This window comes from Cervus elaphus, chromosome 1 (assembly GCF_910594005.1).
Source record: "Cervus elaphus chromosome 1, mCerEla1.1, whole genome shotgun sequence".
NCBI classification, from domain to species: domain Eukaryota; kingdom Metazoa; phylum Chordata; class Mammalia; order Artiodactyla; family Cervidae; genus Cervus; species Cervus elaphus.
In genome coordinates this window covers 41,746,259-41,763,033 of record NC_057815.1, presented here as the reverse complement: position 1 = coordinate 41,763,033, position 16,775 = coordinate 41,746,259, and the positions used below count along the sequence as shown (strand labels likewise).

Here is a 16,775-nt window from a genome sequence, read left to right as displayed (position 1 = left end):
CCTATCTCATAGGGTTGTTAGGAAGATTAAATGAGTTAACGCTCATTAAGTGAGTAAAGAGCAGAGAACTGTACCTGGACACTGCAAGCGCTCCATAAACGCTAACTCATTTTTTCGTGTGCTTATTTGGCTGTACCAGTCTTATGTGGCAGGCAGGATCTTTGATCTTCATTGCGGCATGCAAGATCTTTTTCAATTTTTTTAAATTGCAGCATGTAAACTCTTAGCTGCGGCAAGCGGGATCTTAGTTCCCTGACCAGGGAAGGAACCCACGCCCCCTGCATTGGGAACACGTGGAGTCTTAGCCACTAGACCACCAGGGAGCTCCTGATACCTCATGTTTTATGATGAGGCCCACACGTTCATTCACTGAGCACCTTCTCAACCCTGCCGTGGGGACCCAAATATGAAGACCGATCCTGCCCTCAAGGAATTCAGCTAGGTCTGGAGAAAAGTGAAGTGTCCCCGGTGGCCCTGGCTATGAGCTTTGACTGCCAGAAGCAAAGGACACGGGACACAGTGATGATGCTGTCATCAGCCCCCAGCCTGCGCCCAGGGAGGGAAGCGGAGGCCGAACAGAGAAGGGGTGGGCTTCCCTCACGCCCTGGCAGCACCAAAGCACAGTGCCCTCCAGTGCTGCCCACCCTCCCGACACTCCAACTGCAGCGTGGAGGAGATCCGCAGTCAGCTCCTCCCTCCTCTGAGAGGCCTCTCCAGGGCAAGGCCAGGCCTCCTCACCTCGGTGTCCCCACAGCGGCCAGCACGCAGTGACTGGTCGGGGGCTCACGGAGGATGTGGGTAAAGAAGATGTGGTACATGTATACAACGGACTCTTTATTACTCAGCCATAAAAAGGAATGAAACTGCGCCATTTGCAGAGACATGGATGGACCCAGAGACTGTTATACAGAGTGAAGTAAGTCAGAAAGAGAAAAACAGATAGTGTATATTAACGCATATACGTAGAATCTAGAAAAAGGGTATACGTAATCTTATTTGCAAAGCAGAAAGAGAGACAGACACAGAGAACAAATGTATGGATACCAAGCAGGGAGGGGGGTTGAGACTGACATATACACTCTGTTGATGCTACGTAAAAACCAGGTAACTAACGAGAACCGCACATGGAACCGCAGCGTGCCGCCCAGCATAGCTCGGGGCTCTCGGGGACCTGAATGGGACGCAAATCCAGAGGGAGGGAACCCGTGTAAACACAGAGTGGATTCACTTTGCCGTATGGCGGAAACGAACACAACATCACAAAGCAACTATAATCCAACAAAAATTCATGAAAAATCTTATGGAGAAGAAGAATGTGGGGGTGTCTTGCGGGGAGTGAAAGGTGTCTGACTCAGTGAGCAGGCCCAATCTGCCCTGGCCATGCTCATCTCCTGATGAAAGACAGGCAACAGACCTCTGATTGGAGGACAGAGAGGGTATCAGACCAAAAGTTCACATCTCCTCGCACGGCTCACAGCCCTTCTCAACAAGCCCTGCCTGCTCCTCTGAGGTCATCTCCAGCCACACACATCCTGCCTGCGAACAAACATCACGCTATTTCCCTGCTCTGCTGTGCGTATCCTTAACACACACACACACAGAATCTACCCTGACAAGCTCCCACTGGTCCTGACAGCATCACCTCTTCCAGGAAGCCTTCCTGAAATCAGCCTGCCCCAACCTTTTGCACAACCACTACTGTATTATAAAGGCTGACTTCCTTGTCTGTCACCCCCACCACATCAGCTCCCTAATATCCTCAGTGCCTTCTAGCACATACAAGATGCTCAGTCAATGTTTGGGACTCGATTTTTAAAAATGATTAAGTGCATCAACACAGAGAGAGGAGTTCCTACTCTGTAAAGTTGTATCTACTTTGCAAAGCTATACAGAGATCAGATTATATTTGTCACGGTGGTTATGAGATGGAAAATAGCTAAATAAAAGTCAACTATGGATATTCAGGATGATGGAAAAACAAGTATGCTATCAAAAATCAGAGGACACCAGATCCACATGGAGATTCCCATTCTTACACATGAAAGAATACGGCCAGACAGCAAGAATGTCAGGCCCAGGCTATGCCATGCTCAAGCCTTCAAAAGAAGAGTGTTCCATGACAGAACTGAACCTATTCTGTCTATCTAAACAGTAAAATATTAAAACATGGCTAACATTAAAATAAATGAACTTGCATTCCCTGTGCCCACGTCAACTAACTGCAATGACAGGGCGGGCAGAGGGACATCTTGCGGAGGAAGACGGTAGAGGCAGAGGCATCTGTTGTGGATTATCCACAAATGGATGAATGGGAGCTATATGCCTGGAAAACCCAGCCGACTCCATGCTCCTCTCCACCACTGCTCCTCATCCCATCTCGGGGCTCACGGCCTGAGGCCCCACCCAGGACGCACGCCCAGGCCCCTGCACATGGCCCCCTGCACCAGCGTCCTATGGGGTACCCGGGTGAGAACAGGGACACACCCCCGGCACAGCCCTACTCCCAGCTCAACCATGCTCCATCTGTTTCCTCCTGTCACAGCCCCTGGTCCTTGAGTGTCTCAAGGCACATTCCTGCTGTTTATTCCAAAAAGATCTTGCCATCTGCATGAAGGGGTGTGGGGGAGGGTGCAGGAGAGTGCCTGTAAGAATCGGTTCATGAATATTGAACATACCCCCCAAAAGCTCTGAGGTCTTCCATGCCGCAGTCCCCCTCCTGTGGCCCAGAACACAAAGGCAGGGGCCCTACGATCCACACGGGGGCTCAGGGGTGGAGAATGGGGGAGCTGAACACAACGTCCTTGCACTGATCCCATGCTGGGGAGACCCCCACCAAGCCAAACGTCAGTCTGGTTTCTTTCCCACGCCTCATTCCCACCCAGTCCGTCTCAGCTCTTTGCACTGCTCCCTGGTGATGTGGTTAGCGCTTTCCAATCACACTGACATCATCCTGTTATTTCTAAGCGCAGCTCCCTCCCTCCCCTTTGATCTGCTGATGGGCTTTTCAAGAGCTCCACAAGGCCACCTGCTGCCTGCTCATCTACCCTTCAGCCTTCCCTCTTTCACTCCCTTCCATTCTTAGTGTCTGTTCCAGGAACCTAGCGCTTTTGATCCTGTAATAGACTAGAAATGGGTTTAAGCTGAAGGCAGGAGAGGAGGGGGAAGGAGAGAGAGAGGCATTCTTGCCATCCTACTGCCCTCTCATGGAATCATGAGCAAAGTGACTGCTCACAGCGAGACAGAGTAGAACAAACCATAGGATAAGCCCTCCATCTCCGGCAGCCCGAGATGCCCAAGAGCTGGAAGAGGTAGGCAGTTCAGAGGACCCAAGGTCTACACTACTGCTGTTCAGTCACTAAGTCGTGTCTGACTCTTTGCAACCCCACGGAGCGAAGCCTGCCCGGCTCCTCTGTCCGTGGGATTCTCCAGGTAAGAATACTGCAGTGGGTTGCCATTCCCTCCTCCAGGGGATCTTCCTGACCCAGGGATCAAACCTGAGTCTCCTGCACTGCAGGCAGATTCTTTACCATCTGAGCCCTACCAATAAACTGGGACAAAAGCCATTTTAAAGGGTATGGCAATCAGAGACAGCTTTGTCTGTCCTGAAACTCCCGTTCATCCCCAACACGAACAGCCCCAGTTCCTGACTGAGGCTAGAACACAGGACTCCAACACTCCATGTGGCAAAAAGAACGAAATCTGCTGGGATGCTAGAGACAGAGGTGGGGAGTGTATGTAACACCTCCTACTCCAGACATTTCCCCCCCATCACACTGAGTTGCCTATTTATATTAAAGAGGTTATAAAAAAATGCGCTTAAAACACCCACTCCTTCAAAGAAACACATAAAGATCAGAAGGGAAGTGTCTGAAAATCCAGGACATGTCAAAGAAGAAAATCCCTTTTTTTGTTGACATTTATAATCAATTATAAAGTAAAAATAAACTCTTCCAAGTCATAGTACATTATGATTGGTCCATATGGGGATTTTCAATTCACCAGCTGAAGCAGGGACCAAGTATCTACTCTAGTTAGGACCCGGGAAAACCCAGGAAAGAAAGAAGCACAATGAGACCTGACAGCATATCCTCCGGTCCCAGCGTGGCTCACTCACTCACTCACTCACCTATTCATCCTCTCAACAGAAAGTGAAAGTCACTCAGTTGTGTCCAAATCTTTGCAACCCCGTGGACTTAGCCACAAGGCTCCTCTGTCCATGGAATTCTCCAGGCCAGAATACTGGAGTGTGTAGCCATTTCCTTCTCCAAGGGATCTTCCTAACCCAGGGGTCAAACCCAAGTCTCCTGCACTGCAGGTGGAATCTTTACCATCTAAGCCACCAGGGAAGCCCAAGAATACTGGAGTGGGTAGCCTATCCCTCCTCCAGTGGATCTTCCCAACCCCGGGATTGAACTGGGGTCTCCTGCATTGCAGGGGATTCTTTGCCAGTTCAGCTTCCCGGGAAGCCCTTCATCCTCTCAACTGCTCAGCAAAATACACCCATGCACTTCCTAAGTTCCACAGCAAGCCAGGTGATGGACACACAGACATGAACAGGCCAGAATCTTTACTCTCAATTTGCTCAGTCTCAGGGAGACTGCCCTTTCTCCAAAAGCCAGGGAGTCCTCCTGACACCCTATTCCTACTCATGGTCATCCTTCCAGGCTCAGAACCTAAGCTACTGATTCCAACAGCATCATAACATCTTAATGGCAGATGAGAACTAATAAAGTTATCATTTCAAAAGCACCAAAGAGGCAGAAGGCTATGGATTTAATGCCAACAGACCATGCCCCACTTGAAAGAAACAGTTTCAAAGTATACCCAAATTAGGTTGATGACACTCAGAAAAAAGTGTCACATGTGACAGAAAGTGTCAAAGTCACAATCAAAGCATACATGATTGAGCAGAGCCAAAAACGGAGACAGTTTCTGAGGCAACAGAGACAGCTCAGGGACTCCTCAGGTGGCCCAGGGGTTAAGAATCTGCCTTCCAATGCAGGGGGACATGGGTTCGAATCCTGGTTGGGGAACTAAGATCCCACATGTTGTGGGGCAACTATAAGCCTGCATGCCACAACTAGAGAAACCGCTGCACACTGCAAAGAAGACCCAGCACAGCCAGAAGTGACTTTACAAAATAAAACGAGACAGCCTAAGTATAAAACGGGACCCACCTAATGGCCAGAGTGGGATCAGCTGAAAAAGCCCACCTGTATCTCAGGATGTGAGTGTGAGCAACCTCCGGAAGACGGTGAAGGACAGTGAAGCCTGGCAAGCTGCAGTCCACGGGGGCAAAGAGTCAAACACAACTGAGACACTAAACAGTACTTCAGGGGTCAACAAGCGTCCTCAACCTCAGCCAGTCTGGGACCCTCCCCTGGCTCTCGAAGAGAGCTGAAGACCATGAAGCAAAAGTCAGAAACAAGAAGAACGTGGAAAGGGATAAGGATATAATAATAGAAGATAATAAGCAAACAGTGAAATCTGTGATACACGCATTCTTGTTTCATTGGTCAGTTTTATGAGCATTCTAATAAATGTGAGTGATCTCTTCATTTGAAAGTGTTTAAAGTCTTTAAGAGAATTTTCTACTTTACGGAAAGTTTAACTGACCTGGCAATCGATATTTCAATGTTTGGGGAAATCTGAGTTGCTGACTTCATGATGTATTGGTTGTTTGAATACTTTGGGCACCCTTAGAGAAAGCTTAATTGTCAAAAAAATTACTAAATTAGACATTAGGCCAAGAACAAACAGTAGGCAATGTGCCTTTTTCAGTAGAAAAATGCATTGGAGGTTTTAGCTATTACAATGACCTAATGAGTTTCAGGTTCTGTCTGTTCGTTTTAAAGAACATTCTCGTGGGAGTGAAGGACAGACCGGGGGAAAGAGATGAGAAGCAACACAACTGCTGGGGGCACAGTCTGGAAGCTCTTCCCATCCACATTCTGTGGTTCCCAGGCCTTGTGTCTTTGTTCAAGCTGTTCACTTGCCTAAAACATCCCTTCCACTCCCACGTCTCGAACTTAACTATTTCTCTTCAAGATCCAGATTAAATGCCGTCTCTTCCAAGTTCTCCCTGATCTCTCAGCAGGTAGTTTCTCTCCCCTCTAAGGACTTCCCTGGTGGTCTGGTGGCTAAGACTCTGCTCTCCCAATGCAGGGGCCCCCATTCAATCTCTGGTCAGGGAACTAGATTCTGCATGCCTCAACTAAAAGATTCCATGTGCCACAACTAAGACCTGGTGCAACCAAATAAATAAATTCTGAACAGTGTAGCAGTGCTGGAGCTCTTTACACACCCTCCCCTGCTTTAAAACTTCCTAAATATTCATTTATTCAACATATACTGAAGGCTCACGAGAGGACCCAGCAACCTTCCTCTCTGACTGCACACTCCTGGAGGCCACCCTGGACCACACCTTACCAGTGTTCAGATCGCCCACAGGGTCCAGCACACGGATGCCCCACAGCCAGCACTCAACAGATGTTAAGAATCCGGATGGCGGGACTTCCCTGGCTGTCCAGTGGCTAAGACTCCGCATTCCCAATTCAGGGAGACCGGGTTTGATCCCTGGTTGGGAATTACAACCCATGTGCTGAAACTAAAGAGCCTGCATGCCACAATGAAGATTGAAGATCCTGAGTGCCACAACTAAGACCCAACACAGCAAAAAAAAAAAAAAAAAAATTTTTTTAATTAAAAAAAAGAAAAAGAACCTGGATGGCATTACATTTTCATTCACACCCTCCGATGGCTCCCAACGCCTGTGTAATTCAGTCCCAAATTTTCAGCCAGCACTCAGGTCTTCCATGACCCAGCCCAACCCGCCTCCACAGCCCCACCTCCAATCCTCTCCCACACGTGCCCGAGCTCCAGGTGAAAGACTGGCCCTCGTCCTCCCCTCCTGCCTCTGCCCATTCAGTGCCCTGCAGCCGGCTCGCTCCCTCACCGCTCGCCTCTGCGCATGCAGTCATGCTACCGTTCTTCCTGGCTCACCTCAGGTGTCAGATTCTCACTGAAGCCTTCCCAAACAGACGGGACACCCCGGGATTCTGCCCGCCCCCCACCCACAGCACTGCGGTTTACTGTCTGGACAGCCTCCCTGCATTCTACTCTTGTGTTCTGATTACAGGGGTCCCTCTTTTATGAGACTATAAACTCTTCGAGGGCGGGAATCGCAGCTAACTGAGACTTGTACGGCTGAGAGTGAAGTGCCTCACATAGAAGGAGTTAATAAATGGCGGTTATTTGATAAATGAGTGAATGGATGAATTCCTTTCCCGGCTTGTACTTCCCCCAACCCCAGGAACCCCATGTGGACAGGACCGGGACAAAAGAGTTATCTTTCCAAATATGTATCCCTGAGAAGAAAGGCTCAGGAAGGAAGGGGGGAACCTGCCAGGCTGAGACAACTGTCTGCAGGTGCTTCAGGCTCTTACCTCATACTCAAAGTCACCCCCCAGCGCCCCGATGTCCAGGTGCAGGTTCCTAAGAAGCTCACTTGAGCTGCGAACACTCTGAAAATGAAAATGATGGCAAGCAAACTGGTCAGCCCCGGGTGCAGGCCCAGAAGCTCCTCACAAGTCCAAGAGCTGGGTCAGACCCAGCAGGGATACAGACTGGGCAAACAGTGAAGCTGTGGGCTGGAAAACCACTTTCACTTATTTTCAAAGTAGCACAGAGATTAAACCAGAAGGTGAAAACAGCTCAAGTACCCAACAACAGATGAACGGCTGAATGGAATGTGGTAATTTCATACAATGAAATACTATCCAGTCACACGTGCTACAAAACACCATGCTACATGAAAGAAGCCAGACACATAAGAGGACAAAGACAGTATGATTCCACGTATATAAAATACCTAGAACAGGCAAATTCACAGAGACAGAGAATAGACCAGGGACTGGGGAGAGGGGAGGATGCAGAGTTATTGTTTAATGGGTACAGAGAGTCTCTGGGATTATTAACAAGCTTTGGAGACAGATGGTGATGAAGACTGTATAACACTGTGAAGGTATTTAAGGCCACTGAATTGTACACTTAAAACTGGTTAAAATGGTAACTTTCATGGTGTATATATTTGACCACAATTTAAAAAAAAATTTTTTTTGTTTTTTTAATGGCCCAAAGGATATTCAGGCCAAGAAAAGGATTCATTCTTACCTGGTTGTCACTGTCTGCCTCATCCTCCTCGTTGGTCTCCTCTCCTAAAGCCAAGAGGCTGACAGCATTCTTGTCCTCATGGACGGAGCCCAGGAGACCTTTTGTACAAGCAGAAGGCTTGAGACCCTGTGCTGGCTTCAAAAAGAAGGAAGGTCAAGGCACTTAGTGGGAAGACCCTCAGCATGAGTTCGCCTCTCTCTGTCAAGATAGCGCCTACAGCGAGGCCACCATGTCCGAGAAGCTGACCCAGCAGCTCCAGCTCACAGTGGTCCCTCCCTGTCCAACTCCTACTGCCCTGGTCACAGGGACCGGGAAATGAGCCCTGAGTCTCTCTGACCATCCTCCACGGCCCACCCACGTTCAGCATCACCCAGGTGTGACTCACCTTCTTCCACACCATATAATGTGTGTTGAGGAATCAGCCTGTGCCCTGTATTTCTCCATGGGCCACAGCTCCTAGCATGGAACACGGAGGCCCCACGGTAACTAACTATACTGTATACGAGAAAAAAAGCATTTACCAGTAAGAGTTCTCCGAGCTGACCGGACTCCACCGAGCTCCCCAGGCTGACACTCTGAGGTCCACGAAGAGCAGAGGGCGGGGCGTCCACCAGGCCCCTTAACGGGGCCAGGCCCCCGAGAGGAACATGGATGGGAGCTAACGAGGTACCCACGGCCTGGGCAACAGAAAATATCCTGTTAGAAACCCAAGCAACCACAGGGCTCTAAGAGTGTGGAGACGGATATAAAAATAAAACATCTAAATCCTGCCCACTCAAATTTAAACCACCTCCGTTCAGAGGCTGCTAATGAAACACAACATCCAGAAGTCGGTATTGTGCCAACCATGTGAGAATCATGGGCTTGTTTCCCGATTCTCGTAACTCTGCTGCTATCTCCCAACAAACGGCTCTTTCACGTCTAGAGAAGCTGCAGAGGGCCCTGCTCTCCCTTCTGAAGCCACAGAGGAAGCTGGGGAGGGGGTGAGGAGCAGAGACAAAAGCCTCATCTCCCAGCATGAGAAGACTCAATACATAAAGCTGAAAACTGATGAATCAAGAAAAAGCAGCCTAAGCATGTTATTTACAATATGGAAGCAGACCCCAGAATAAAGGCATTGCCGGGGTGGAGGTAGGAAGGGTACCCACACTGGAGAACTGCTATATTTTGTTCTGCACCTTTTAGCTTGTCTTGGCATTGTCTAATATGGGCATGTATTACTTTGATTAAAATAAATATTCATTCTGAAAAACTCCCATGAGGGTAATTCCCTGGCGGTCCAGTGGTTAGGGCCCCATGCTTCTACTGCGGGTGGCATGGGTTCAATTCCTGCTTGGGAAACTAAGGTCCCACATGCCACACTGCATGGCCAAAAAAAAGTAAAAGAAAAAAAGACATGTGAGTAACAGAAGAACACTCTTTCTGCTCTCCACTGAGGAGCAAAGGGGCTGTAGAGAGCTCAGCCAGAGGACTACAGCGGCCGCTCCTCTTTCGTGTTCTCAGGATGGCGGGCTTCATGCCAGTGAGGACTGGGGAGAGACACCAGAGAGATGGCAGAATTTGTGAGACTTGGGCCACTCACAGAATCTTGGATTCTCAGTTTACTCATCTACAAGTCAGAGATGATATGTGCAAGCTACTTAAGGTCTGCTGAGAAGTTCAAATGAGATACTGAATGTAAGAAGCATGCGTGCATGGCCCAGACAACCCCAGTGCATGTGTGTGTGGTCCGGGCTACTCCAGGCATGTGTGCGTGGCGCGGGCTATCCCAGGGCACGTGTGTGCGTGGCCCGGGCTATCCCAGCGCACGTGTGCGTGGCGCGGGCTATCCCAGGGCACGTGTGCGTGGCGCGGGCTATCCCAGGGCACGTGTGCGTGGTCCGGGTTATTCCAGGGCATGTGTGCGTGGTCTGGGCTATCCCAGGGCACGTGTGTGCGTGGCGCGGGCTATCCCAGGGCACGTGTGTGCGTGGCGCGGGCTATCCCAGCGCACGTGTGCGTGGCGCGGGCTATCCCAGCGCACGTGTGCGTGGCGCGGGCTATCCCAGCGCACGTGTGCGTGGCGCGGGCTATCCCAGCGCACGTGTGCGTGGCGCGGGCTATCCCAGGGCACGTGTGTGCGTGGCGCGGGCTATCCCAGGGCACGTGTGTGCGTGGCGCGGGCTATCCCAGGGCACGTGTGTGCGTGGCGCGGGCTATCCCAGGGCATGTGTGTGTGGTCCAGGTTACCCTAGTGCATCTATGTGACCTGGGCTACCCCAGTGCTATGGAATTGCTATCATGACAGATTTGTATTACAATGGTCTGGGCTCAGAAACTGAGGCAGGTGACAGTTTACAATGAGCTCCTCAAAATCCATTTCTCAAAGTTAAAATGTGTATAAAACAAAAATTCCATTCCTAATCCCACAGTGACTGAAAAGAGAAAGGGGAACCCGAGGGGGTCAAGATGAGAGGTTCAGGTGGCCTGTCTTCTTACCTGCGGCCGGGCCTGAGGCCAGACCATTGGGTGGGTTCCAAACACAACCTGTTTCTGCCCAAGAAGGGCGTTAGACTCTCAGCTGAAAGGTGACATGAGACCACCCACTGCCCACCACCCCCTCAACCCCAAACCTTTGTATTGGGTTAGCTAAAAGTTCGTTTGGGTTTTTCTGTATCATCTTATGGAAAAAAGCCCAAACAAACTTTTTGGCCAACCCAAAGAGACTCCCAGTCATCTAGCCTGTTGCAGGGTATCTTCTCGAGGCAGAAAAGGAGCTGAAAATAATAAAACTGGCCAACATTGCCTGAGTCCTGGGCCCCTAGGTAAAAGCACCTGTCTCATTCTGCTCTCAGAACCATCTGAGGCCCCAGTCCCCACAAAAGCAAATGGAGATTGGTGAGGTCAAGACCTCTGCCTGCCCCAAATCGCGAGGCCAGCAACCACAGGAGTAGATATGAGAAGCAGGACAGTGTCTAAGCCGCTATCTCACACTGGCTGTGGCGAAAAAGGAGCCCGGGAGAGCTGCTCTGCGGTATACTCTGAGCAAACCTGGCCGGCTCCTCCCAGCCGCCCAGCCCACCCAGCAGATCAGTGAGCAAAATTCTTCCCACACTGTATTGATGGAAAATTACAGATTCCTGACATGGCTAATTTGCTAACGTGCTGGGGGCCTGAGGGAGGGAGATGGGCCCGCTGAGGGCTTTGTTCTCCCGGGCCTTGACCACATGAGCAGTTAGTAGAGAAATTATACATTCCTGGCCCCTAGCTGATCAGTTTCTATAGATGGCCATTAACTCTGGCTAAGAGCTGTGCCTGGCATTGTCCTTCAGAGCGGATAAACTTGCCGCCATTGGGCTAATTAAAACTTTGCAGGATAATCTGCAGCTTATCTGATGTTTATAGTGCTACAGGGGTTATTAGAGCTAACGGAGGACCCAGGCATGCCAGCAATTAGGAACTGAGGTAACAACTGGGTAAAGCCACAGCTGGGCAATAGCAAAAGCAGCCAGGGAATGCAGATAAACCCCATGGTCTGTGATCCTATTTGACTTCAGAATGAAGAAGGTGACAATTCTTTAAAGGGACAAAGGGCCCCGAATGACAGGGCAAGCCCACTCTTTGGCAGATCCCACTAGGGGAGGACGTGGTCTGTGCAAGCCTGACACAGGCTATTCACATGGTTCTGGAAACCCTGGGAAGGAAGGAGCAGAAGCAGCCACGGAGCAGAAGAGAGTCCGGGCTTCAGCCTCTCCTCTCAGGTGGCGCTAGCGGTTAAAGAACCTGCCTGTCAGTGCAGATGTGAGAAGCTCAAGTTCGACCCCCGGGTCAGGAGTAGGGAATGGCAACCCACTCCAGTATTCTTGCCAGGAAAATTCCACAGACAGAGGAGTCTGGCGGGCTACAGCCCATGGGATCGCCAAGAGCCGGGACACAAGGGAGCAACTGGGCACGTCATACCGCAGGACAGTACTAACTCTCTGTGCTGAGTCTCTTCAGTTGTGTCTGAGTCTCTGTGACCCTCGGCATGGCAACTCACTAATTCTGAGTGATTCCGAGAAGGGACTAAGTTCAGAGGCTGGGGGCGGGGTATCTTCTTGGGAGGACCTCTCTACACTATCAGCTCATGTGGAAGGCGTCCAAAGCCTGGAACAGTACCTACGTCGTGCAGGAATGCCATGATCTGTGCCACCTTACTCACCCTCAAAACGGATCATCTTCAGAGCACGTAAAGCACCCGTGAAGTATGGTCAGATCAAGGGAAGGGAAGTCCAGACATCCTCTGCCCCCATCTTGTAGGTGATGAGGTAGAAGAAATAGGAAATGCATGTCATCCCACAGGATGGCCATCCCGGGTGGCTAAGGGCTCCCTGGTCACTGAGGGAGGACAGACAACAGGAAAGCTGACCTGATGGCTGGGTTCAGACTGTCAGCACAACCTGCTCCCTGCCTGCCAAGTTCACTGGGCCTGAAGGTCGTGATGCCCTCTGAGACGCCTACCTGGTCGAGAAGCTGCATCTTGCCTGGCTCTGCTGCAAGCCCTCTGCTGGAACTCAGCTCGACCAGCCCCTGCCTGAGGGGGCTGCTGCCGGGCCGGAGACGAGAGGCCTCCTGCGCGGCTGGGGCAACGTCCACTTCTGGAGGACGCTCCCGTGGCTCCGGCCCCCAAGGCAGAAGCCCGGAGTCCGTGGCAATGATGGCCTCATGCTCAGCCTCGCTAGACAGCCTGGAAGACTCAGCAGCCAGGCAGCAGATCATGCTGGCCAGGTCTTGGCCCGGCATCTCCTGCGCGCTCTCGGGCAGCCCCAGGCCCTCCAGCCGCCGGGAGATCTTGACCATCTGCAGGATGTGCTGGTAGAACCTCTGGTCCTCAGAGTAGTCTTCGCTCTCTGACTGCTCCTCAGCGGAGCTCTGCATGGGAAGCAGCTGGGGCGCCAAGAAGGCGCTGGGGTGCTGCTCTATGGGCCCGGGGCCTGACTCACCCATGCCCCACTCAAACCCCCGCGGGCTCTGCAGATCCCACGGGAAGTTGGTCACCTCCCCCAGGACCTCCGAGCCAAGGCGAGAGGCCAGGCTGCTGCTGCTTTCCAAGTCGGGCTCACACCCGCTCGGCCTCCTGTCCTCTTGGGGGGGCTCTGGAGAGCCTGGGGATGGGTTCTCCTCAATGGCAGGAGGCCCCCCGGGAGCACTCCCTGCAGGGACGCTCTGGACCAGTTCTGAGGCTAGGGTATCAGGGGGTGTTAGCAACAGCCCCTGGGGTGGACCTCCAGCTGAGGCCCCTGGAGCCTCAGGGTCATCAGGCTCGGTTTCCTTGCTGCCCCTGGAGGCATCCCTGTGGACAAGCTTGGAAACCTGCCCCATCCACAGTCCTGGGGGCTCTCTTCTCCTCCTGCCTCTGCCCACGCTCCCCGCTTCCCCAGAAACACTCTGCCAGCTCTGGTCTTCAGCTGGGTTGCTGTCTAACAACAACAACTTGCTCTTCCCGGTGAGCAGCATGGGGTCAGAAGAACAAGGGGACAGTGAGGGGGCCTCCTCGGGGGATGGTGAGGGAACGGGGCTCTGGCCCTTGTCCCCCTCAGGGCCAGTGGAGCTCCGTTCGGCCACGTCATGCCTGTGCTCCTCCCTTCTCAGCTGCGGGCCCTTGAGGGTCTCCGAAAGCTTCGCATGGACAGAGGCCTGTGTCTTGCTCTCTAATGCATCCTGCCTGTTCTGGAAGGGCCCGGTGTCGTCAGGGCCCAGAGCGCCAGGTTTCAGCTGTCTGCTCCTCATCTCCAGCTCTTCTATTTCAGGGTCTGAAAACCCCAGATAGATGTTCTCTGTCAGCGGCTGGGGTTTCTCCAGACCCTGCTGGTCACCTAATTCTGTCCTGCAGTGGGCTGGGGCCCTGCCTAAGATTTTCTCCACGTCGGCAAAGATCTGGTGGGTTCGGGAAGCTTGGCCTTTGAAGAGCGGCTGCAGCTTGCTGGGCAGAGAGCCCGTGAGAGGCCTGGGGGTGTCAGCCAGCACACACGGGCTCTTCCTTTTCTTAAAGGAGCCCTCAGTTCTAGCCTGCATCTCTCGGTCTAGGTCCAGATCAGCCAGCCCAGGCGCTGGGAGAGGGGACGGGCCACGGAGAAAGGAGGAAGAAAGCAGAAGGCCCTGCTCAGGCTGTGTTTCCTAGACGGGTACATAAATAGGCAGAGAAAACGAAGACAAAGCGCTGCTGACTTCTACTGGCTACCGGAGCTGCTGGCAAACCCTTAGCAGAAACCCACCCTCCATTCAAAGTGAAAACAGAAACCAAAGAGGGAAGAAAAGCTAAAAACTCCCTTGGGCTTTGTTGTTTTCTAGGCTCTACTTTCCTCACCTACAAAGAGACTTGACTAGATCCATGGGCTCAGGACCCTTGCTCCCCATGGCACCTTGGGGCCACCATAGTGGGTATGTCGTGGGGAAGGAGCATCGCCCAGACCCCCACTCCCAGGTTCAACCAGAGCAGCTCCACTTCTTTTTGAACACTGGTCTTCCACAGAGGAACTGATGTGAAGACGGCGTCACTACTAACAAAAAGTCTGAAAATCTCCAACTAGGTTATCCTGGAGATACCATCAAGCTCTCAAGTCTGTGACTGGTTAATTTCATAAAAATCCACCATTCTTATCAAGGACTATCAGAAATAATCTAAGAAGGGAGGAAGAGGGGAAACATGAGCTGAGCCTTGAACACTCAGACTAAGTCTTCTACCAAATGAGCTGGTGCTGCTCAAGAGAGGTCCACACAGCCAGGGAATCTTGGGGTTACCAAAAAAAAAGTTCCTAGGGACTTCCCTGATGGTCCAGTGGTTAAGAAGCCGCCTGCCAATGTAGGGGACGTGGGTTCAATCCCTGGTCCAGGAAGATCCCACATGGCGCAGAGCAACTAAGCCCGGGCGTCACCAACTACTGAGCCTGCACGCCACAACAAGAGGCCACCACAGCGAGAAGCTTATACACTGTGACGAAGAGTAGCCCCCGAGAATGCCCACATGCAGCAACGAAGACCTAGTGCAGCCATGAAGAAAGAAAGAAAGAAAAATTCCTAAAAGATCACCCAGCTCTCCTCCAGGGAGCCCAAACTAGCTGAGCCCAGATCACCCACCTGGTCAGGTCTGCCCCCAAACAAACTCAGCTTTCAGGCACCTGTCCTGAGCCCTAAGATCCAGACTGACAGCCCAGGCCTGTCCACTTTCCCTAAGATCCTGAACCACAGGAGGAATCCTTTGTAACAGGGAGCTCCAGGAACTCAGTCAAATACCCAGAACAGATCTATTACCCAACTCTCCAACACAGAATCCTCACTTCATTCCCTCTCTCACCTGCAGTCATGTCAGAGACTACCCAGATGCCGACTGTCATCTAAAATAGGCCCCGGCAGGAATTCCCCAGTGGTCCAGTGGTTAAGACTCCACACTTTCAGTGCAAGGGCAGTGGGTTCCATTCCTGGTCAGAGGAACTAAGATCCCACATGCCTCGTGACCAAAAAAAGAAACTAAAATAGTCTGGGATTAGTGAAAAGTCCATTATCCATCTTCTACCTTGCATGCCATTAGAAAATTCAACCTCTTTGGAAATGACTTTTCCTCTTTTCTCCACCAGAAGAAATGGGTTTGTTATCTTATTTCTTAGAACCATGACTAGTAATATGGGGTGAGGGTGGGGACACGGGGGAGGCCTATCAGTAGAGCTTGAAAATGATAAAAAGGATAAATTTATCAGCAACCATCCAACATCAGAGCTGACACCTTGGGAAGGAAGGCAAATGGAGGAATTTTTGCTGAGAAGTAACCATCAGGCACCGGTGGGAAATAAAGACCATAAATAAGAGAGCAAATCAACTCGACCATTGAGAGGATTGAGAAGGTATTCCCAGGGCTTCCCACCAGGCTGAAATGGGTTCCCAAGCGCCTCCCTCTCCTCAACGTGGCCCATCAGCCTCTCACCTGGAGGAGGGACACAAAACAACAATGGGAAAGAGCACTTTCAACTCTCGAGTGAAAAAGCTGCTTGGGGAGCAAGGTGAGGGCACTGCACTCAAACGTCGGTTTCCGCCACGAACCAAGGACACCGGCAGCAAAGACCACCCATGGGAGCAGATAAAAAACCCTCAAACTTCTCTTTTTGGGTCTTGAAGGCACTGGTGTTCTGACAACCGAATTATGGCCCATCAGACATCCAGGAACTCGCACCACTGAGACACACGATGAATCCACTCCGGGCAGGCTTGGCTTGGAAAGGAAAGGGGAGGCACATGCTCCTCTAGGCTCTCTGGCCTCCGCCGACTCTCCATAGAGGCAGACGGCATCAGTTCTCGGACCACTGCAAAACCCTGTCCCCAGTCGGGCACTTGCTCACTAACCTTATTATGTTATATATGCCTCCAAACAGGGAGGAGGGCAGAAATTGCTTAGCGATAGTAAGCACTAGTTCTAGAAGCTAAAAGGAAAATCTGCCAGAAAACAGGTACAATTCAGATGATGTACTATCACAAAATTACTATATTATTCTTGTTGGTCTTAATCTCCCAGCTGTAAACAGCCAGACGTTCCCAATACCCCCTCCTCAAGTTTCAGGCCTGGTCTCCCTGGGAGCTGGCACCCACTAACTCAC

General features: G+C 51.4%; 2 protein-coding genes across 10 annotated transcripts in view; both read right to left on the bottom strand.

The window, feature by feature from the left end:
- Positions 1–16,775, bottom strand: part of CEP164 (centrosomal protein 164) — a 74,401-nt gene that overhangs the window by 33,277 nt on the left and 24,349 nt on the right. For all 9 annotated transcript variants that reach the window (XR_006340674.1, XR_006340673.1, XM_043900082.1 and 6 more), the window contains exons 5-7: positions 8,694–8,849; positions 8,173–8,307; positions 7,446–7,523 (exon numbers count right to left, since the gene is read on the bottom strand). Coding sequence is in view for 7 of the 9 variants with exons in the window: in XM_043900082.1 (XP_043756017.1) it covers positions 7,446–7,523; positions 8,173–8,307; positions 8,694–8,849 (369 nt within the window). In the remaining 2 variants the exon portion in view is untranslated. The remainder of the gene's footprint in view (positions 1–7,445; positions 7,524–8,172; positions 8,308–8,693; positions 8,850–16,775) is intronic.
- Positions 10,084–16,765, bottom strand: LOC122692524 (B-cell CLL/lymphoma 9-like protein). Its single transcript, XM_043900154.1, has 2 exons — positions 16,109–16,765; positions 10,084–14,307 (listed from the first exon to the last, which is right to left on the bottom strand). Exons 1-2 carry the CDS (start codon positions 16,331–16,333, stop codon positions 12,526–12,528), a joined length of 2,007 nt encoding a protein of 668 aa, XP_043756089.1. The 5' UTR covers positions 16,334–16,765; the 3' UTR covers positions 10,084–12,525.